Genomic DNA, 23899 nt, shown 5'->3' with positions numbered 1-23899 from the left:
GGGGGGGGGGGGGGGTGGGGGGGGGGGGGGGTGGGGGGGGGGGGGGGTGGGGGGGGGGGGGGGTGGGGGGGGGGGGGGGTGGGGGGGGGGGGGGGTGGGGGGGGGGGGGGGTGGGGGGGGGGGGGGGTGGGGGGGGGGGGGGGTGGGGGGGGGGGGGGGTGGGGGGGGGGGGGGGTGGGGGGGGGGGGGGGTGGGGGGGGGGGGGGGTGGGGGGGGGGGGGGGTGGGGGGGGGGGGGGGTGGGGGGGGGGGGGGGTGGGGGGGGGGGGGGGTGGGGGGGGGGGGGGGTGGGGGGGGGGGGGGGTGGGGGGGGGGGGGGGTGGGGGGGGGGGGGGGTGGGGGGGGGGGGGGGTGGGGGGGGGGGGGGGTGGGGGGGGGGGGGGGTGGGGGGGGGGGGGGGTGGGGGGGGGGGGGGGTGGGGGGGGGGGGGGGTGGGGGGGGGGGGGGGTGGGGGGGGGGGGGGGTGGGGGGGGGGGGGGGTGGGGGGGGGGGGGGGTGGGGGGGGGGGGGGGTGGGGGGGGGGGGGGGTGGGGGGGGGGGGGGGTGGGGGGGGGGGGGGGTGGGGGGGGGGGGGGGTGGGGGGGGGGGGGGGTGGGGGGGGGGGGGGGTGGGGGGGGGGGGGGGTGGGGGGGGGGGGGGGTGGGGGGGGGGGGGGGTGGGGGGGGGGGGGGGTGGGGGGGGGGGGGGGTGGGGGGGGGGGGGGGTGGGGGGGGGGGGGGGTGGGGGGGGGGGGGGGTGGGGGGGGGGGGGGGTGGGGGGGGGGGGGGGTGGGGGGGGGGGGGGGTGGGGGGGGGGGGGGGTGGGGGGGGGGGGGGGTGGGGGGGGGGGGGGGTGGGGGGGGGGGGGGGTGGGGGGGGGGGGGGGTGGGGGGGGGGGGGGGTGGGGGGGGGGGGGGGTGGGGGGGGGGGGGGGTGGGGGGGGGGGGGGGTGGGGGGGGGGGGGGGTGGGGGGGGGGGGGGGTGGGGGGGGGGGGGGGTGGGGGGGGGGGGGGGTGGGGGGGGGGGGGGGGGGGGGGGGGGGGGGGGGGGGGGGGGGGGGGGGGGGGGGGGGGGGGGGAGGGGGGGGGGGGGGGGAGGGGGGGGGGGGAGCAGGGGGGGGGGGGGGTGGGCTCCTTGGAGAGGGGGGGTGGGGGGGGGGGTTGGGGGGAGGGAGGGATGGGGGGTGGGAGGGGGGGTGGGAGGGGGGGTGGGAGGGGGGGGGGGGGGGTGGGGGGGGGGGAGGGGGGGGGGGGGGGGGGGGGTGGGGAAGGGCGGGGGGGGGGGGGGGGGGTGGGGGGGGGGCCATGCTGGCAGGGGCTGATGGGAATTGCAGTCCATGAACATCTGGAGCGCCGTAGGTTGGCCACCCCTGGGCTAGTGTGTGAGACCGGGACTAGAACAAAATTTAAATTTGGCAGGTGGGGGAACATATTGGAGCTCAGGGAGGTTTTAAATTGTCAGTCGCCATCATTGGACACATGATTAATTCAGTGTTTAATTGGGATGGCTAGTGGTTATTTGATGTTGAATTGTATTATTCTATATTTTAATAATGCGCACAAGCCTCTCTGAACCCGGCCCTTGTCTGAGAAGAGCGGGGAACCACACTGAATAAAATAAATAATAAATAAAAGTTGAGCCCATGGGGGGGGGGGGGGGTGGGGGGGGGGGGGGGTGGGGGGGGGGGGGGGTGGGGGGGGGGGGGGGTGGGGGGGGGGGGGGGTGGGGGGGGGGGGGGGTGGGACCAATTGGCCAATGCTGGCAGGGGCTGATGGGAATGCCATAGGTTGGCCACCAATTGGCCATGCTGGCAGGGGCTGATGGGAATTGTAGTCCATGAACATCTGGAGCACCGTAGGTTGACCACCCCTGCCCTACCCATTCCACTTAAGGATTTGTGTCACAATAATGGCATAAATGTGTCCATCTTTGTCCCGATGAACTTATTTATATGGTACTGAGAATCTTTCTGTTCCTTATTCAAAGGCATCGATCAAGGTCAAATGACTTACGACGGCCAGCACTGGCATGCTACGGAGACCTGCTTTTGTTGCGCGCAGTGCAAGAAATCTCTGCTCGGGCGACCGTTCCTGCCAAAGCAAGGGCAGATCTTCTGTTCAAGGGCGTGTTCAATGGGTGACGACCCTAATGGCTCGGACTCCTCAGATTCTGCCTTCCAAAGCGCTAGAGCTAAGGAGTCCCGCCGCAGTGCCAAGATTGGCAAGAACAGGAGCAAAGGCGAGGAGAATGCACTAAGCCAGAGCGGCCAACTTCAGGTGTCCTCCAGCAGGCTTTCTGCAGATGTGGACCCTCTCTCCTTGCAGATGGACTTGCTGAGTCTGTCCAGTCAAACTCCCAGTCTAAACAGGGACCATGTCTGGAGGAGCAGAGATGAACTGTATCACTATGGGAACAAAATGGAGCAGAATCAGTCACAGAGCCCTTTGCAGCTGCTCAGCCAATGTAACATAAGGACTTCCTACAACCCAGGGCAGAGCCCAAGTGCCCAGCAGGATCTATGGGGGAAACATTTCAGCAACCCAAAGAGAAGTTCCTCTCTGGCCATGAAAGGTCACGGTGGCAGCTTCATCCAGGAATGCAGAGAAGACTATTACTCAGGGAGGCTACGGTCTCAGGAGAGTTACAGTGACATGTCCAACCAGAGCTTCAGCGACACCAGAGGGAGTTACAAGGTCTCCAAATATGGAGAGGAGGAGGAGGATGCTGGCATGTCTGCCCAGCAGTGTCGGACCAGGCATCCCGTTAATGCGCTGAAATTCACGGAGGAACTGACCCCCACAGAGCAAACTCCACGAGGTTCAATGGAATCCCTGGCTCTCTCCAATGCCACAGGTGGGCTACTGTTTATTGTTCTCTCTTGGTTTGGTGTGTAGGCAAACTTTTGTCGGTCAGTTTGGTGCCCTCCGCTGGAGTAAATAATACTGTAGTGATAGAGGCCCACAATCACTAGTTATGTTGGGATTTAGCCTGATCTGGATTAAGTATTCTGCCAAATTTGCTACAGGCCTTGCCCCTAGGCCCGAGGGATAAGACTGCAAAATATGGAAACTCCACTGCTTAGAGCAGCTATTCCCAACCAGGGTTCTGTGGTACCCTGGGGTGCCATGAGCAAGTCCCAGGGGTACCGCAGCAATGCTATCAGCCCTCCTCACTTTTGTGGTGTCTCCCGCCGTCGCCAGCAAGGACATGGAGCTGGCCCAGGGGGCAGGGCCTGCTGCAAGGTCAGCAGCCACTCCCCCCCATCCCATGTTTCCCTTTACCCTGGGAGGGGAAGGTGGGGGGTGGGAATGGCAGGGGTGCTGTGAGATATGAAGAGTGAGGTCAAGGGTACCGTGACATTGAAAAGGTCAGGAAACACTGGCTTAGAGTGTGTGACTGTCCTCACAGTTGACAGAGAGCCCTAAGCAATTTTTCATGAGGAAAACGATGTTGCTTTGTCCGCATGTCTTCCATTGGCCATCTATTGCCCCCTTCGTTGTATGTTGGTTCCTGACAACATCTCTTACTAGTCAAATCAGCTCACTTATTTAATCTCCTAACATATCAATGAGTTCCTGTTCAGAGGTGGCTAGCTCACTGTTAGCGAAAGAGGTCAAATGTGACAACAGCTGCATCGACTTGTCCGATGCCTGAGATACCTGAAGTCTTCCTTATCCAGATGGCTGCAAAGTGTGCGTGTGTGTTTTAAGGCCCTGCTCCTCTTCCTACTGATTCAACAGTGGAATGGCAGCCATGTTTTCAGATAACAGGACTGCAGTAGCTGGAATGAGGAAGGGAATGGCTCTGCCGAATGAACTGTAGCCCCTTTTGAATTGCAGGAGAAGAAGAGGAGTTTGTATTTATATCCCCCCTTTCTCTCCTGCAGGAGACTCAAAGGGGCTTCCAATCTCCTTGTCCTTCCCCCCTCACAACAAACACCCTGTGAGGTAGGTGGGGCTGAGAGAGCTCCAAGAAGCTGTGACTAGCTCAAGGTCACCCAGCTGGCGTGTGTGGGAGTGTATAGGCTAATCTGAATTCCCCAGATAAGCCTCCACAGCTCAGGCGGCAGAGCTGGGGATCAAACCCGGTTCCTCCAGATTAGATACACGAGCTCTTAACCTCCTACGCCACTGCTGCTCCAGCAGGAGAAATCAGCCTCTGTATCTCAGTGAAGCCAGGAAGAGGAGAAATCTCTGTGAACACAGTTCAGCAAAGGGTTCCTAACGTATGAGGCAGGCTTCCCTAGGGAAGCGTAGTCAGTTGCTTCACTGTGATCCTGGGTTTCAGACCTTGCAACGTTTACTACAGTTGGATATCTATGTGGCAGTCGTCTGGGGGCTGGAGGGGGCTGGCTTTTTTCTTATCTGTGTTACGAGGCCTTTGAAGCTGGATTTTCATGCATCCTGCTTCTTTTCTCGTCAAGAGTTGAATGTTCCTTAAGAATGACAAGAGAGCGCTGCTAGGAAATCTGCCTCTCTTAAGCTTAGCTTTGAATTCCAAGGAAGGTTGAAATGCTCAGGAAGGCTTCTGCTGAAATATTTCAGAAAATCCCATGCAGGAGCCTTTGTGTCTTTGCTTTAACACTCTCTTGCCCTCTCGTTCCAAATTGACCACACGCCCCACACTAATAAGGGTAGCAACATGATTAGGATGGGCAGAAAGTGGAGAGGTCTGCATACCTTGGAGAACTCCTGCTGCTTTTCCCTATAAGGTGAAGGAACAAAAGAAAGAGTCCTGGACATGTGCAGTGCAATGTGGAAAGTGATCTCTACGGTGTTACACCTCACTGCTGTCCCTCCCCTTTTCCAAACCCCATCCTCCTTAGGCTGCACCCCCAAACTCTCCAGGTGTTTCCCAACCCGAAGCTGTCAACCCTAGAAACTGCCATAATTGCAATAATGGAGGCTTGTGCGACCAGTATGGTACTGTTTGCATGCAGTACTAATCCTAGAAATTGGGCAGTATGGAAACAAAATGCAGGCACATTCTGACATGGGCCATTATAACACAGGAAGAGTGGGGAAAGAGTGCACAATGGTGAGACACAAGAAATATGCAACCTGTGCCACCTAAAAGCAAAGGGTCTGCAAAACAATTTCCCTCCCAGCCTATGCAAATGCCTCCCTAGGGCCTGGGCAGGGAAGCTAAAGATCTATAATCTCCTGACTTGCCTGGCCAGTAAGACATGGGCCAATGTAGCTGATACCTATTTTCTTGTAGCCCTTTTGTCACACCCTCCATTGCTTGTTCTGCTTGGACCCCAGCTTATCTTAGAGAATAGCATGGCCCCTGCTGTTAATGTAGGGTTTACAGGTCCCCCTGGCTATTGGTACAGGATAGAAGAGTAGGCTTGCCCAGAGGTGGAGCTACCAGGGGACCGGGGGGGGGGTTGCGCGTTGCAATGGGCATGCGCCTGGGGGACGGAAAATTGCCCCCCTGGTGCCCCTCCAGCACGCCCCCTCCCACACCCGCACTTACCTTCATGAAGCAGTGCAGGCTGGAGAAGCGGCCTGTTTCCTTTAGGCTGAAAACGGACTGGTGGGAACTACACTTCCCAGGAGACCTTGCAAGCCCCAGGGTCTCATGGGAAGTGTAGTTTCCACCAGGCCATTTTCAGCCTGAAGGGAACAAGCTGCTTCTCCAGCCTGCACTAAGGTAAGGTAAGGGGGAGTGAGGGGGCAGGACACAGCAGGGGGCCCCCAGAAAACAATGCACAACGCGTGCACTCTGGCCCAGCTACGCCTCTGGCCTTGCCAGATCCAAACTGGCAAACTCTTGGACATTTGGGGGCGGAGTCTGGGGAGGACGGGGGTTCACTGGTGTACAAAGCCGTCGAGTCCACTTTCCAAGGCAGCCATTTTCTCCAGGGGAATTGATCTCTGTAGTCTGGAGACGAGCTGTGGTTCCAGAGGATTCCCAGGTCCCAACTGGAGGCTGACATCCCTATCTTAATCCCATAATGTGGCTGGCTAAGAGAACTAGGGTTTTTACCCTGCTTCTTGGCAACTGCAGCTCTTTTGCCACACAGGGTCACAGCTGCTCAGGTTTCCCGTCTTGATGATATGTTGTTTGTTATTTGCTCCAGGAGAGGAGGCAGAAGCTCAGCATCTCCTTTGGACCACTCCTAATTTGGATCTTCTCATGATTAGTCTCCACAGAACCCCTGGCTGTTCACTAACTATATAGTATAGTCAGTTTTAGTCATTACTGAATATGTAATTCAATATCAGGCAAATCAGTACCACACAGAAACTACTTTAATAGTCATCTCCCTGGAAGTAGAGTTTTCAGCTCTAAGTTGGGTAATTCCTGGAGGTTTTGCATGGAGCCTGAGAGGTTGAGGGAGAGAAGGGGCATAATGTCACAGAGCCTACCTTCCAAAGTAGTCATTTGCTCCGAGGTACTGATTTGTGAGGTCTGCAGATCAGTTGTAATTCTGTGAAATCCTCAGCTACCACTTCACACTTGGCTGGTATATCTGGAAGCCATAGCTCTATGAGGGAATTTGGGTTCTAATAACAGAAAGTCTTCGCATCAAATTCAGTTCCCAGAATTCTTTGTGGAAATTGCTGATCGCTAAATTGGTATTAAGCTGACAAATGTTGCAGTGTTGCCTTATCCATTTCGATGAATTGGTTGTGCATCGTTTGGACAGTGTTACCATTTCACAGATAGTAATGGAGCTCCCAGAATCAGCCCTCACCATTATTTTGTGGTTTGCAATATAGGGGTTTGTACTTTTTTTACTCCTCAGCTGGCTCTTGACTCCCTTATGATCCTGACTGAATGTGCTCTTTCAGCCAATCTGAAAGGTTTGCAGTGGCTATTCTCATCTGCAGTTTGAGCCAGTGGTAGTGGAAAAATCCCATCAAAGGAAAGGAAGATATTAGAAGCGCGCTTAACTTTCATCCGCTGTTTGCATATAGTGTGTTGCAGAAAGCAAATTCCAGAAAGTAAAAAGTGAGGAGAGTGCTGTCGTCAGAAGAATTGCTTTTAAAAGATTAGCTGCTGCATACTTTCGTTTCCTTTGTGTGCATGTTCTGTATCTGTCAATCTGAATGTCAGACTTGTTTCTCTCATAAGAAAGGGGTGGCTTCTTCAGACAGTCAGACAGTTTTCTATTGTCAGGAAAAGACGGGTTGGAACAATCATAGCACAAAACAGAACAATAACATTAATACTGACTGTTGCAACTATGAACATTTACACTATTAGTATCCAAACATTTTTCGCAAAACTTAGCAATTACTACAGAAAAGGCAACTATCGCCTAAGTTAGGTTTCCTTTCCACCCAATAATGAAACGAGTATTTGCTGCTGGGTTGACTGATACACAGATTTGCTTTGATGCACAGATATGCATCATGCACAGACTGATGTCTAGAGGTCCATTTTCAGGATAGATTACTGCAATGCGCTTTGTGTGGAACTGCTCCTTGAGACAGTTCAGAAAATGTAATTCTCAATGTAGCAGCAGATTTGCTATGAGGTGTGGATGACAAGCAGCGTATTATAACCCTCACCTGTTTGTTTCTGAGCCCAATGTAAAGCACCGGTGTTTTGTCTATAAAGTTCCATATGCCCTGGGACCAGATATCTGAAGGATCCTCAGCCCCTCTGTATATCTGCTTATGTAACCTCAGCTTGTGGGTTCTGTGGGGCAGAACTTGGAAGGAGTTTGCAACAACTAAATTTTAAACAAAATGGTTTACTTTCTTTAATATTTGACCCTTATCAAACATTAACATTTAACCTAACACTCCAAGGTCCTGTTCAAGTTTCCTTCCAAGTCCTTCTAATTACAGTCTGATAAGGCCAAGTCCATTCTACCTGCTGGTGGTTGGCTCACGGAGACTCCAGAGGCTTGGTGAACTGGATTCGAGATGTTGAAGGTCCCCAGAAAAACTCTCACCATTTACATACACAAAAACCCTGAAACAATAAATTCTAACATTTACAATAGAGCAAAAATAAACAACTCCCTTCCCACTAGTTCCCAACAACATTGCAGTTACCTTAAACAAGGTGTTAAGGGCTTATAAAAATTAATCAAGGTCCCAGCCTGGCAGCCTTGCTTCCTCCAACCTCATGAGTTCTGCAGCCTTCTCCTTCTTTCAGACTCCACCCCTTTCTGGGTCATCCCATTCTTAGCATAGGGGTTACACTTAGATGCTGAGTTCATTTGTGCAGGGCTCATTGGTGCAATAAATGTCAATTTCTTCCAGATAGTTATGGATTATAGTTTATCATCCCCTGCCAGCATGATGCTGGCAGGGGATGATGGGAACTGTAGTCCATAACATCTGGAGGGGCGCGAGTTTGACACCTGTGCTCTAGTTCATGTCCCTCCATTTTCAGACATAAAGTGAGGTGTCCATAAAGCTCAGGGACTTCTCAGCAATGGTGGCCCAACTCTGGAATACATTTTTCATCTTCTCTTTACGTGTCAGAGTCATTATCTTTCTTCCCAGATCAAATTAAGACTTTTAAAAACTTTCAGCAGGTTTTTGTCAGGGCGAAATCCTGTCTCTCTTTCTCCCTGCTCCCTTTTGGTGTTTTAAGGGCTGTCTTTTCTTGGTTTTACCGTTACTGCGGTTTTTAATTTTTTGGAGTTGGGTTTGGAATTAATTTTGAATTCATTTCTGTTGCTCTAGGCATGCCTTTTCTTTTCTTTTTTTTACAATGCAGTGAGCTTCCTTGGGCGTGAATGCAGAGAAGTGTGCGGTATTATTGCAAATAAATAGACCCATAGATTACGTAGTTCCGTCCATCTGATATATTTTTGTAATGCTTCTGAAGAATTGCAGTAGTCATTGAGCAGTATCAGAACGCAATAGAATCTCTTCTCTGATGGTACTTCCATAAATTAGGAGCACATTTTGCTATACGATGATGGATGATTCTTCAGGCTCATTGAAAACCATAAATGATAGTGTTGCGCTCATGTCAATCTTACAAGGGAAGTCCATTAATATACCACGTTTTTATGACAGATCTGTAAACTTCTGGATTGTGCATCTGAAAGCTGATCTCATCTACTGCTCTATTCTTAGCTACGTAACTAGCCCCCTTTAAGAAGGTTGCCAAATGTGGGTTGGGAAATACCTTGATATTTTGGGGATGGAACATGAGGAGGATGGGGGTTTGGGAGAGGAAGTATTTCCATGTGGTATGATGCCATAAAATCTACTTTCCAAAGTGGCTAGATTCTCCAGGTGAATTGATCTCTTTCATCTGGAGATCAATTCTAATCCCAGAGGTTCTCCAGCTACCACCTGGAGGTTGGCAACTTTAGTCATTAAGCAGATTACCGTGTGCCATAAAATATAGGAGCTAAGAAAAATCAGTGCAGTAAAATACATACCGGTATTAAGTGCCTTGGTTCAATGGACTATCATTGTTAGTATAGAAAATCAAGGAACAGGCGTGTTTCCTAGTAGAAAATAGTGCAATAAGTTGTGTGCTTACACTTACGTGAGCTTGTGTATGTGTATAAGTATGTGCTTGCAAAGAGATTGTGACATTTTAACCAATTTGTAATATAAATGATTTGGCTAAGAGTTTTCTCCTCTCCAACCGCCCCCTGACCCCTCGCCGCTACTTGAATGAGCAGCTTCACCTAAAAATGACCTCAACATGTTTTAGGAAATCCCTGAAACTCTGGGGTTTTACTGTAGGAGGAATTTATCAATGATTTTTTTCCCAATTCTCTTGGTGAATGACATCAGAGGCCTGGCAACTCTGGATTTCACCAATCAGCTAGTTCTGATAAATTCTATGAGGAAGAAAATCTCTTGGGGCCAAATTACTGGTATTTAATTGTTTTCCCCATAAAATGGGGAAATAATAAGTCCATATTGTACAGTGGCTGGAGTCCTGAGGTTGAATTAGGTAGTTCTGTACGTACAAGAAATTATTAAAGTGGAGGATCTCTGAAAAACTGAACTTCTGTTCGGTAGTCCGCAGCACCGGTTCTTCCTCTTTTAGGATGCAAACTTGTAGACCAATTAGGGTTTCCAGGTTCCCCTGGCCTTTATTGGGATTGCCAGCTCCAGGTTTAGGAACTCCTGGAGATTTGAAGGTAGGTTTTGGGAACCTCAGTGGGGGTACAATACCATAGAGTCCATCCTCCAAAGAATCTCTTTTCTCCATGGGAACCAACCTGTGTATTCTGGAGGTGAGCTGTAATTTCAGGGGATCCCCGGGTTCCACCTGGAACCTGGCATCTCTAAGTCCAAAGTGGTACAGTCTAGGAAGAGTTTTATCAGGTGATCTGCCATGTGTGTAGACTAGCTCTTCTTCTGAGCACCAGTTGTCTCTGTTCATAGAGGCAGGATGTTTTGTCTCATTTGAGAGTGTCCCAGCACTTGAGGGTTAACCGTGACATTTCTGGTGTGGCAAATTCCAGAGTTTTTATCCCTTTGATTTATCTCCCAAGTGGAATTCTTTATATAGCGTGACTTTGGGTGTATTTCTAAACAATCCCTTTGGTGTTCTTTATCCTTTCCTTAAAGAGCAGCAAGAATCAATACCAGCTGCTCAAAAAGAGGATGGGTTTCTTGTCTTGAGAGACTAGAAAGAGTAATCATCATAACCAAAGGGTTGTTGTGTGCATGTGTGTTTTTTTCCCATCGCAAAACCACTTTGAAAGGAGCTGTAATTGGCCCACAGGCATTCTCTGTATGTTGCTTCACCATATTGTAACGTTTTAAAATACCCCCAAGCTGCAACAAGATAAAAAAAAAGTAAGGAATAGGATCAGAGGGATTTGAATTGTACTTCCCCCAAAATTTAGTTTCTGCTTTGAAAAAAAAAATCCTGAATTGGTACTCAAATGACACAAATGAAGAGCATTATACAAAGGGGGCTGTGTGTCATGACATTTCCATGGGAAGGAGCAAGGAGGGTTCATGGGACTGCGATCTTAGTGACTTGCATGCCCTTTTTTTGTTTCTGAGACACATGACACAGAACAACAACAAAAATTGGTTTTTATATACTACTGTACTTTTCTCTACCTTTAAGAAGTCTCAAAGCCACTTACAAACTCCTTCCCTTCCCCTCCCCACAACAGACACTTTGTGAGGTAGGTGGGGCTGAGAAAGTTCTGAGAGAACTGTGGCGAGCCCAAAGGCATCCAGCAGGTTTCGTGTGTATGTGTGGGGAATCATCTCAAACCTGGCCAAGGCCCTGCCATTGCCATGACACTACAGTCGCAATGGCTGTCACAGACCCCCGGTTCTGCTCAGGTCCTGATTTATCTTAGAGCCTGGCCACCTCTCTACAAACTGAGGCATTCCAGTGGCTACAACTACTGCAGAGTCCCTGCCGACTTCAGTGAGAAGCCCAGATGTCTCGCAGGAGATGCCCTACACCGGTGAAACATCTGGATCTTCCACCACAGCTGGTTGGATACTGTTGTTGCATTGGCAATTTCAAGACATCAATTCTTCTGAGATGTGCCAGGTTTTTTTTTCCCTTTAACACAGATGCTTCCCCACAGGGCCAAGAGATTATTGTTGCCATAACAACAGCATCATCTACCCCTCCCCCATTGGATGTCTCATAGAGAAGAAGGTTAGGGTGTCAGGGTTGTGCGCCACAGAGTGTACTATTGGTAGGCCTTGTGGAGTCTGCATGCCATGTGTTGTGTGTCTACCCCAGTAGGTTTGCCAAACCTATCCCAGTAGGTTTCTAGCATTACAATGGATCTCCAGACTAAAGACTTTCGTACCCATGGAGAAAATGGCTGCTTGGATGGTGGAATCTATGGGATTATACAATTCTGGGGACCCTGCTTCCCCTAGAAACCATCCCTAAATCTGCACGCATGTCCTAGGCTGGATTTGCCTAGGTCTAATCTGTCATGGAGAGCCCACGACTGTTCTGATCGACAACAGCAGAATGCTGACAGTGCAACATGGGGTGGCGGGGTGAGCCAACTGACAGTTTGGCTACAGTAAACGGCGCCAAGGGACTGAATGCAGCTATGTTTTTAGGGAAAGGGAGGGAAATTACAAGGCAGCGAGAACTTTGGAAGCTTGAAGCCACTGGAGGCAGGTCTTTCGTATGCTGACTCAGGGATTTCACGTTTGAGTGGTAATAAGTTCAGAACAGTTTTGGGGGAAATGCAGCGCGTGCCAGTTGGTTGATGGAAAGCCATCCCCAAGCGGTGCCGTCTGTGGTTAAACTCTCTAAAATAAATCATAGCTCATGACAGACTTCAAACTGGCCTGTCCCTGGATGAGCTGTTCCACTGAATGTTAACTGAATGTGAATGAAACTCAGAAAAATATGGATGCCCTGTGGAGCTTTCAAGAAACGGCCCATTGGTCTCAATAGAAGCGTTGTGCTAGAGTTGGCCGCCAACCCCTGACTGCATTTGCCTTTTGCCCAGCATCCGTGGTGTTAACAGATGGCTAAACTCACCGAACGCATCTAAGAACCTTTCCTCTCAGAATCCTTATCCCTGGGTCTTGTTATCTTTGCTTTGGTTCTCTCTTCCACTGTTGCCTTCTTCTCCCACCCAATCCTCCCCCCTGCCCCTAGAAGAAGAAGAAGCGTTGGATTTATATCCCCCCTTTCTCTCCTGTAAGGAGACTCAAAGGGGCTGACAATCTCCTTGCCCTTCCCCCTCACAACAAACACCCTGTGAGGTGGGTGGGGCTGAGAAAGCTCCCGAAAAGCTGTGACTAGCCCAAGGTCACCCAACTGGCATGTGTTGGAGTGCACAAGCTAATCTAGTTCACCAGATGAGCCTCCACAGCTCAAGTGGCAGAGCGGGGAATCAAACCCTCTTCTCCAGATTAGAGTGCACCTGCTCTTAACCACTACGCCACGTCGTGAAAGGCCAGCATATTTCTTCTAAACCCATTGCAGTGCTTGAAGTCATGAGCGGATGGAAACAACTCCAGACCTTTTACAATAGGACTGTCCAATGCTTGTTTACTGAGAAGGAAGTATCAGGTAAAGCTGCCCAGGACTTTAGGCTTAGACTTGGATCATACGCACGACAAGCAGCGTTGCATGGCATAGATAGCAACTGTGCCTGTATGAGCCAGTGAATCCTGAGGAATTCAATGGGCATCAAAGCAATGGGGAGTGGGGGGGGGGGGAATTTGCAAAAATTGCTGTCCCCCTCTTCTGTGAGTGTAAGTACTAGGCACAAATAAAAAAGGAGACCAGCATCCAAGGCCTAGTCGTCATCTGTTCTCGTCATAATTTGAATACGTCTCTCATATCTCTGCGGCTGCTATATGGTGTCTTTCGCTCAAAGTAGTATAGACGGGTGTGGGAATGTCCTCCTTGGAGACAAAGCCTTTTGACCTTGAGGCTTCTCTCTGTCTACTATAAGGGCACAAGACATAAATCCATTTGCTCATGCACCCATATGCTGTTGGCTATCCAGTTAACCTATGATAACTTCAGTCATGATGGGGGCATGACATTTGATACAACAGGCTATATGACATGGTGGCGCTCTTAAAACAATGATCGGATGTGTACAAATAATCTCCCGACATTATCGAAGAATCTCAAGGCGCCGGAGTCCATCTCCTGTCTTACCTGAGTTCCGAGCCTCTATGCAAGAGGATTCCCAGAGCAGCTAAATTGATGGATCTTCCATGGATCTTCTCTGATAAATGAGGGCCACCTTTGGGGTACATAAAAACTAACTGAAGTGTGAAAGTGGATGGATAACCTTCTCCGGCTGTTTCTGCTCAGCAGATGTGCGTGCTGCTTCTCTTGCCCCTTGCAGATTACTATGTGAGTAACAGTCAGCTCAAGAAGCAAGACGGGCATTTCAAATGTTCGATTGAAGGGTTTAAGGCAAATGATTTTGTGCCAATGGGGCTTGCCATTCACTATGCCTCCCCAGTCCAGTGCAGAAGAAGACCCACACATCAACTGAATCCTTCAGTGTGGTGCCCCTCCAGCTGGGGCTCCCCACCTCCTGGATCTGGTGACAAGAAAGGCCCCACCCACCAGCCACATGCCTGTCAGTTTCCCCGTTCAGACAATAACTCACTTGATGGGTTCAAGGATTTTATTGAAGATATGAGAAAGACGGGAGAACACAGTTCTGGCAAAAAGGCGCTAAAGCAGTTGATAATATGTTGCAGCAAATTCCTACCCCCACATGTGAACCATAACCATAACCATGTTACAGTTAGCAAAAGTCCAGCCTGAAGGCTCGTCCCAGCCACCGAGCTCCAAGGCCAGGGAAACAGATAAAACAGCACCTGCAAAGCTAAAGCTCTCCCCAGCAATTCCCCTCTCCCAACAATGGCATCCTGACAATGCCTCAGTGCCGTATTATCCGATTACCTAGGAGGAATTGCTTTCATCCACCTAATGGATGGGCTTGCTCTGGCTTCATTATTCTATTTTATTGAGAGCTGAACAAAGTTTCTGATAGTTGAGAAGTCTTGTCTGTTTATTGGGAATGTTTATATACTGCACCTTTCTCCAAACACAGCTAGGACCCATAGCAGGTAGCACAGTCCCAATGGTACATCTGTGATGCTCCAAGCAATGCAGTAAGGATAAGATAACTTAACAATAAACAGTGAAACGGACTGAAATCCTGTATCCTTTAGCAAAGCACTTTCCATTCCTTTGTACTATAGCCTTAATCCTCTTTATAGAAATCCCCCTCTGAACAATTCTATTTTACACAGTTTATAGTGTCAAGATGGATAGCAGGACAACCACTGTGGTTTAAAACAGGTTTTTTTTACGTCTAACAATAAGAGCAATTGGAACAGTTAACCCAGAAGCTCTCAGTATGAACTCTCCCATGTCTCAGATCCAACTGCTTTCTCCAAATCTCTTAACTCTGCCCATCAATTCAAATTCTTAAAGGCCCACATCACTACATACAGGATGGCAGAAGTGTTGGGGCTTTCCTAACCTCCACTGGCCGGCCATTCCACAAAGTGAGAGCCCCAACAAAGAAAGTGTGTGAACAGGCCACTATTGATCCTGCCTATTGGCAGCATAACACATTTAGACGGTGTTGCTTGAATAAACAAAACTGTTGTGGCGGAGCATAACAGGTGGGCCTACAACAGTGGTGGTGAACCTATGGCACTCCAGAGGTTCATGGACTACAATTCCCATCAGCCCCTGCCAATTGGCCATGCTGGCAGGGGCTGATGGGAATTGTAGTCCATGAACCTCTGGAGTGCCATAGGTTTGCCACCACGGGCCTACAAGGTATGAGGGTTGAAGTTCATGAAAGCATTTTGAATTGAACCTGGTAACTGATGGACAGCCACTGGAGTGACCGCAGAGTGGGTGAAATACCTATATCCAGCCTAGCTCCCGATGGTGACCATGCTGTAGCATTCTCTTATCAATTGAAATTTGTTAACTGCTGAAGTCTGCTGAAGTAGACCCATGTAGAGAACCAGCATGGTACAGTGGTTAAGAGTGGCAGACTCTCATCTGGGGAACCGGTTTGATTCCCCACTTCTCCACATGAACGGTGGACTCTAATCTGGCGAACCAGATTTCTTTCCCTACTCCTCCACATGAAGCCTGCTGGGTGACCTTGGGCTAGTCACAGTTCTCTCAGAACTCTCCAAGCTCCAGCTCCCCCACAATGTGTCTGTTGTGAGGAGAGGAAGGGAAAATGATTGTAAGCCGCTTTGAGCCTCCTTAAAGGCGAAGTATAAAAGCCAACTCTTCTTCTTCTGCTACTAAATTACAATAGTTTAGTTAACAGTTTCACAATAATCTGATCACTGTGGCATACATTCATGTGGCCAGAAGAGTGTCAAGGGAGGGAGCCACCCATCACAACTTGAAAGAGGCCCATGGCAACCAAAGAGACTGTCAGCCCTTGAACTGGCCCAGGCATGGCACAGTAATAAAGAACAGGTGGAGAAAATAGGGGAATCGTTTTTCTCAGGATCATATGGGGGTTAATTAAGCAGATTATAGTGAAAAATGTAGATTGACATCTGTTTAAGTTCTGACTCTTTTTATGTGCTATTCTGTGTAGTTTTAATAGATCTTTTGAACTTTTAAGTTGTTAGGCTTTTATTCTTTACTGCTTTGCTAGGTATTTTGTCTTGCTTTTGAGAGCTCTTATTGAAAAGCAAGATATAATTTAATAAATAATGTATACATTTCATAAATTAGTGTTGGAGTCTTACAGATTGATTTGATGTTGTTTTGGTCAACCAAACTAAAGAACTCTTTCTCTGTTTATGGTACATTCTCAATTTATTGGCATGAATCTAATTTCTTTTCCCTCGTAGGGATGACTTGGCCTTGATTTTTTTCAAAGTGTTCAGTACCAAAAATCCCCTGCAAAGCTATTGTCTGTTGCAAATATTTTCCTAAATCAAAAGCAGACTGCAGGGCTTATTTGTTTCAGAAAAGATTTTGATGTATCTCATAATAGCTGTTCAGATAAATAAAACTAAGAATGTAAGCAGAGTTACCCTAATAATTTGTATATATCTCTTCAGGGTTAATTGCGTCAATTGCAGAGGAGTGCCTACTTCTACTTGGCATCTCTTCACCTTATTAAATACAACACCTTTCAGATATATCATAATAATAATAATCCCCCACATATTTATAAATACAATTATTGCAGCTGATTATGATAATGTCATTCTAGTTTATCTAAGTGGAAGGCTTGGAGGGAAATGTTTGATCATATTGTGGCGAAACGGTTGATGTGTCAATGTGTCTGGCTGTCTCCTTAATGGCAGGAAGTTCTTATGCATTCTTTTTAATAGCTTAGTAAGCTTGAGTTCATTTTATGTGAGCAAATGGGAGCTTCTACAGATGGACAGATTGTGGGGGGAAGATACAGTTTGAAGCCCTTAGGTCTGAAGAATTGCCATGCCGTTCAGTTGCCCAAGTCCTAGGGAATTCCGATGCACATTTGGAGGTCTTGTTCCCTCAGCCTTTTCCGACACTTAGTTCAGTGGAGGAGAGACTTCAGTGGGGCAGGTTGACTCCCCCGGTTGTTGTGCCCGCTGCCAGAACTTGTAGCACATAGCAATCACATTAACCTTGGGCACAAAAAAATTCTTCAGTGCAGCCAAAGCAGTTTCATATTTATCATCACTAAGGGAAAGTGTGTAGAAAATAGGTTGTCCTTCTGCTCCCAAGGAGTGGACAAGCAGAGCAAGTTTCCTTTCTTCAGACGCTTCTGTGTCACTAATTGCAAGCAGATAATTATTTAAAAAAACGAATCCAAGAGGTAAAAGGGGTTGGAGCCTCATCTGGACTTTGCAGAAAAGGTACCAGAGGGCTCAAAGGCAAACATCCCCTCCTCTTCGCCAATGTTATGTCTTTACAACACATCCTCCAAGTCTTGTAATCAAACTCTATTCAGTGTATTGTCGAAGGCTTTCACGACCGGATTCAACTGGTTCTGGTGGGTTTTCCGGGCTGTGTGGCCATGGTCTGGTGGATTTTGTTCCTAACGTTTTGCCTGCATCTGTGGCTGGCATCTTCAGAGGTGATCCTCTGAAGATGCCAGCCACAGATGCAGGCAAAACGTTAGGAACAAAATCCACCAGACCACAGCCAAACAGCCCAGAAAACCCACCAGAACCAAACTCTATTCAAGTTCATCCAAACACCCTGTAGAATACTCTCACAGCTGCATGCATTCTCCTTCCTTACATGTCCTTAAGTACGAGTCTCTTAAGGGGACATACACACTACACTACAATAATGCCATTGAATCCACCTTCTGAACTGGCCATTTTCACAAGGTGAACTGATTTCTGTTGCCTGGAGATCCGTTGTCATAACAGGAGATCTCCATCCACCACCTGGAAGGTGGCAACCAAAGTGTACTCATTCAGAAGCACACAGAATCTACTCCCTCCATTGGAATGAATGCAGGGATGAGCAGAGCCTTTGCAGATGGAAGTTGTAGCTGAAAAGAAATCTCTGGGGCTGTCTAAGTTTGCCCTGCTGTGACCATGCACATGTAAGCCATTGGAACCATGGTGTCAGGTACAGCCTCTGGCTGCTCATTTGCTCCGTCTCCCTGTTCCTCTGTGAGGGGAAGAAAGTGCCCTGAGGTTGGTTGTATGGAACCAGTCGTTTCCATCTCTGGTGCTCAAGTTCAGGATGTTTCCATTCCAGTGTCAGGGAGGAGACAGTGGCAGTAGTAGCAATGAGAAGGGAGTAAAAAAAAGGCCTCTGTTGGCCAGTACTTTCTGTGGTCACTGGCTTACCATCCTCCTCACTGCTGCCGACACTTGGTTGCCCATTACCATGCCTTTCTGCTTGAGTTGGAGCCTCTGGATCTGGGATAGTTGCCTGTCTGGTCAAACTTTGCCAGGTCTCCCTAGTACCAGGGAGCCAAATCTGGCTGCTTCTTTACTCCGGCTTGAAAAAGAGAGGTTCACCGACGGATGTCAAGCTGGCTTTTGGGGTAGAAAGGTGTGTGTGAGGGGTTTCCCCATCCTGTCCAAAGCCGTCCCACAAAAATTGTTATGGACAAAGCACAACCTGAGTATAAGGTGCTCAAACCTTCATGGTGGCATCAGAACCAAAGAAGGTGGAAGTTTTTCCCCTCTCCCTTTCAGCCTTGAAATAATTGTGGTGTTGGGAAAACTGGAAGTCTGTACCATGTAGGCTTCTAAAGAAGATCTAGTGAGTAGAGTGTCGGGCTAGAATATGGGAAACGGGGGTTCTTCTAACCACCACACAGCCATGAAACTCACTAGATGACTTAGAGGAATCAGCCTAATTGACTCCACGGGGCCATTGGGAGGTCAAAATGGAACTACATTTGCCACCCTGAGCTCTTTGAAGAAAGAGAAGGTTTTTAAAAAATTGCACAGATAGACATTTGAGGCAGCTGCTCCCTCACAGCGTATGTGAAAAGGGAAGAGATTTCACATTCGGCTAGGAAGAGGTACTGTTTTAAGACTATTTTCTTTATCTCATTTTGGTGACCAGCACATTTGCACACCGGAGCAACCTCTTGAAAGAGGGGGTGTCAAACACTTTGCGCTCTAAGAATCTGAGGGGAGGGGAGATACGTTCATTTTCCATTTCAGAACGGAGCCAGCTTCCTCTCAGTGGGGAAAGCCAAATTCTGTTCTTTCACTCAGATCAGATGTGGGCAGCTGTAGAGAAATTCCACTCTGTCTGCTGCCGGTTCCAAAATGCGGTGTCCAAAAAAGAGTCGGCTTGCAGGATTTTTTCCCCCCTGTATCACGCTGTGCCTGTCTTTCTGCTCTCCCAGTTGGGTTTTGCTTGTGCTGAGCAGATGAGGTGTTGAAACTTTAAAAGACTTGAGCGTTTCAGCTCTCTGGAAAGTAAGGAATGCCCCGTTTTCCATTGCTGGCAAGCTTTCCAGTGACAAATCCGTAAGGCATACTGGAGGAGACGGTGCAGGGTAGCGAGCACGCGGCTGTGTCCCAGCAAGATCCGGTGACAGTGATGCCTCTGAACTAGCGTTTAGTTCTTAAGAGCAGCTTTTTGGGGGAACAAGAGATCTTTTTCTTCTTGCTCCACGTAAGCCAATTTCCTTTGGAACACAGTTATGGGAGCTTCCATTGCAATGATGGGTCCCATCCGCTTATACTAGGGCTTGAAAATATTAGGAAGGGCTAGACGTGCTCTAATTTGATTGGGGGAGGGAGGTCAAATAGTTTTGGGTGGATGGAAATTTTTTTCTCTCTCCAAAAACACATTATGCAAATTTTACACAAATTGTTCCAAGTCCTTTTCCTCTGGCGGCTGCTGCTGCTGCTTTTTCTCTTTCTGGGTTGGTAATTCCAGCTAATTAGAGTTCATCTGGCAAACAGAATGATTCCACAATGTTGCATAACCAATCAGATTTGGCTCCATAATAATAGCATTGGAGATGTGTCGAAAACAAGGGCAGGCGGCCATTTAGTTCGCTGGGGAAAGTCCTAATGAGGCAATGGATGGGGGAGGGGATATCCCTCAACTTGAGGGCAGCCCCACATTAAGTATATGGGAGGCACTGCCATTGTGTGCATGCGACTCCTGTGGGGGCAGGAATTATTGCTGCAAACTGTGGATGGATCCCAGCTAGGGGGAAGCCACACAATCAAGCATGCCACTCCCACCCACCCACCCCCCATCCAAGTTGGGTCCTCTCCTTTATTGGGGGGTGGGCCAGCAAGCAAGGCCCATTCCAGGGCTGTTTTTGTTTCCTAGTCCGCTCCTGGCAGAAAGATCCTTAAAATGGTAAGGGGGTAGTATTGTTGAAAATGTGTATTTAAAGTGAGCAGTTTGGAATTAGCCCCTGGATTAAGCAACTAATCACTAAGGTTCAATGAAGCAAGACTTTAATTTTATTTTACAATATAACCTGGATTGCTACAGTGACACATCAAAATTCAGAATTATTTTGGCAATTATTTTGAACACTGACAAGCTTCTTTACCAGTTCTTCCTTCTGAATGTCTTTTGTACTTCAGTGGCTTGGCTGAACATTTCTGATGTGCTAAAAGTTACAACAAGATAATTTTGCCATGACAGCTTGGTCGAATGATAAATGTGTTCTGTAAATTCACCTTTGTGGGCTGAAGGTTACTATTTCTCTTTCCTAGGCCAAAATCTCGAATGGCAAATACTAGCTCTCATCTCAAGGATATGTGGATGAACCAAAATAGTCATAATACTTAAACAGAAACATGGCGTGCAGTGGAGGGATTAAAATAATTTAACAACCAGTTCCAGTGGTGGAATTCAAATAATTTAACAACTGGTTGTTTACAAGCACCATTTTAACAACTGGCTCTGCCGAAATGGTGCGAACCTGCTGAATCCCACCACTGATGGTGTGAATTCAGAGGTGGGATCCAACCAGTTCTCACCACTTCTCTAGAACTGGTTACTATTTTTTTCTGAGTGCCAAGAAGGGGTTACTAAAGCAACCTCCCTGCCCAATAGGGATGGAGGTGCGTGTGTGCGGCAGCGCCACTGTTTGAATCCCACCACCATCGGAACCTGTTATTAAAATTTTTGGATCCCACCACTGTGTGTATTATGTGCCCTCAAGTCACTTCTAACTTATCATGGTCCTAACCTGCCTAGCCCAGGCTAGCGCAATACCGTCAGATCTTGGCTACTAAGTGGGGTTGGCCCTGGTTAGTACTTGGATGGGAGATCTCCAGGGAATATTGGGGTCATGACATGGAGGAAGGCAATGGAAAACCACCTCTAGCCTTGAAAACCAGTCGCCGTAAGCCAGCAATTACTTGACATAAGAACATAAGAACAAGCCAGCTGGATCAGACCAGAGTCCATCTAGTCCAGCTCTCTGCTACTCGCAGTGGCCCACCAGGGGTGGGGGGGGAATTAATGACCTCTTTCAAAACATCCTGCCCTCGACACCATTGCTTAGGTCTTCCAAACTTAGGGTTGTGACTTCTTTTATTGAGACAACCCATCTCACATTGAGTCCTACTATTTTCCTACTGCCTTTGCCTTCTCCTGGCATGGTGAGTCTTGGCTTCTTTGCCAGGCTGAAAAGTGATGGGAGAATTGGGCACATGCTTCCAGAGAATTCAGGCTGCTATCAAGGAGCCAGATAATCCCTCAAAGTATTCATACAGTCCTGTGATGGAAATGGGAAGAAAATGTCTCCCTAGAGACTTCTTGGCAGGACTTCTTGACAAGAGCTGAACTTGTCCAAACAGCACTCAGCCCAGGTAATCTTGTGCTCCAAATTAAGCCCCGTGTCCCTTTTAAAATCTTGTTGCTGTGAAAACTCAAAACCAGCAGATATTTCATTTCTAAAGGCAATAGACATTAAAGTTCTGGTTTTCAGGAATCCAGGCAGGGAACACTGCCTGAGGCGAAGGAGAAAAATGGAGACAAAATTAGCTCCCTTCCTCCAGCATACCCCACAATAAGGGCTATTAAAGCAGAAGAAATGTTTGTTCCTTTTTTACAAGCAAGGAGAGGAATGTGTGACTACCATGATAGATGTGCTCTGTGCTGAGGCAGCAGTCGTCTCATGCTGGCACTTAAAAGGACAGGCCTTTTGTTTTGGGGGAGAAAAAATGTCTTTGAAAAACAAAGGTCTGCACAGCCATCCGGCTGAGAAACTCCCTGTTTCAGCAACATTTTTTTCCTGCTCTCTTCCCTTTCAGTCAGCTGTGGAGCTGCTGTCTGAGTCTCCTCCAGGCAAAATGTCAGATGTATGCCAGTGAGTAGAAGACACTGGTTAGCCTCAGCTGTTGATGAGCTGTTGATGAGCAACTAAGAAATGGCCAGTCATGTTAATAAGGTGTGCATGCCACTATCTCATCCTACATTCCCAGTTAGTTTTAAAGTCCAGAGCACACTTCTTTTGTCACTGTTGCCGTGGCTCAGCGCTGAAACATAAGTAGTTTAATCCCCAGCGTCTCCAGTTAAAAGGATCAGGTGGTAGATGATGCGAAAAAGCTCTGTCAGAATAAACAATATTGACCCTGATAAATCAAGAGTCTGTCTCACTTGCCCTCCAAGCACTATCCCACACATTAAACATGCAGAAAGGGAACCGTCCCCGATCATAGGGAAGGAATGAACATATAAATACTTCTTCCATGCATAAGTTCAAGGCTTATGAGCCTGTGATTTCAAGAAGAGGCCAGAAAGCTTATATCTAGAATCATAGGCCCTTTCCGCACCCCTGTGGGACCGTTCACACGGACGGTCCCTCTGGGCACACCACCTGGGACGCAGCCTTCGCACAAGCTGCACCGCTCCCAAATGTTGCTTACCTCCCATCTCCTTCCGTCGTGTTGTGGAGGCCAGGGGACACGCCCCCCTGGCCAGAGCGACGACCCTGGAGTCGGAGGCCAGGAGGCGTGTCTCCTGGCCTCCACAACATGACGGAAGGAGACCGGAGGTATGCAATGTTTGGGAGGGCTGGGGAAGAAACACCGGCTTCCACCAGGTGCCGTTCACATGGCACCGAATGGAAGCCGGCATTTGCTAAAAACCTCGCTCCCTGAGCGAGGTTTGAAAACACCTTTTGGGTGGGAACAGAGCGCCGCTGCATCGATTTGGCAGCGGCGCCTGTGCAAAGGGTCCCTGCCAAAACAGTGTTTTACCGGCCTGACATAGTTGATTTTGGGCCAGAAAGGGCCATAGAATCATGGAGTTTTGGTGCAGAAAGGGCCATAGAATCATGGAGTTTTGGTGCGGAAAGGGCCATAGAAACATGGAGTTTTGGTGCGGAAAGGGCCATAGAAACATGGAGTTAAGAGACCACAATGGCCTTCAAATCCAACCCCCTGCCATGCAGGAACACGTAATCAAAGCACTCCTGAATGATGGCCATCCAGCCTCTGTTTAAAAACCTCCAAAGAAGGAGACTCCGCCACCCTCCAAGGCAGTGTATTCCACTGTCGAACAGTCCTTACTGTCAGGATATTTTTCCTAATGTTGAGGTGAAATATCTTCCTGCCCCTTGAATCCATTACTCCTTGTCATAATTCTGGAGCAGCAGAAAATGAACTTGCTACATCTTCAACATGACATCCCTTCAGATATTTAAACATGGCTATCATGTCATCCCTTAATCTTCTCTTCTCCAGGCTAAACATACCTAGCTCCCTAAAACCCTCATCGTAAGATATGGAATCCAGTCCTTTTACCATTTTGGTTGCCCTCCTCTGGACCCATTTCAGTTTGTCAATATCCTTGTTGAATTGGGGTGCCCAGAACTGGACACAGTATTCCAGGTGAGGTCTGACCAATGCAGAATAGAGAGGTACTATTGCATCTCTCAATCTAGACACTGTGCTCCTATTGATGCGGCCCAGAATTTCATTGGCTTTCTTGGCTGTCACATCGTATTACCGATGTTCAGTTTGTGGTCTACTAAGACTCCCAGATTCTTTTCACATGTCAAATCAGATGTTACCCATCTTACATCTCTGCATTTCATTTATTCTGCTA

General features: G+C 48.6%; 1 protein-coding gene across 2 annotated transcripts in view; it reads left to right on the top strand.

The window, feature by feature from the left end:
• PRICKLE2 (prickle planar cell polarity protein 2) overlaps nucleotides 1-23899 on the top strand; it is a 363321-nt gene that overhangs the window by 310836 nt on the left and 28586 nt on the right. For both annotated transcript variants that reach the window (XM_048489885.1, XM_048489886.1), the window contains one exon: nucleotides 1964-2830. In XM_048489885.1, the coding sequence (XP_048345842.1) occupies nucleotides 1964-2830 (867 nt within the window). The remainder of the gene's footprint in view (nucleotides 1-1963; nucleotides 2831-23899) is intronic.

The sequence above is a fragment of the Sphaerodactylus townsendi genome, linkage group LG03 (genome assembly GCF_021028975.2).
Source record: "Sphaerodactylus townsendi isolate TG3544 linkage group LG03, MPM_Stown_v2.3, whole genome shotgun sequence".
Taxonomy (NCBI): Eukaryota; Metazoa; Chordata; class Lepidosauria; order Squamata; family Sphaerodactylidae; genus Sphaerodactylus; species Sphaerodactylus townsendi.
The sequence above is the reverse complement of the archived record's forward strand: the minus strand, read 5'-3'. Positions and strand labels throughout refer to the sequence as shown.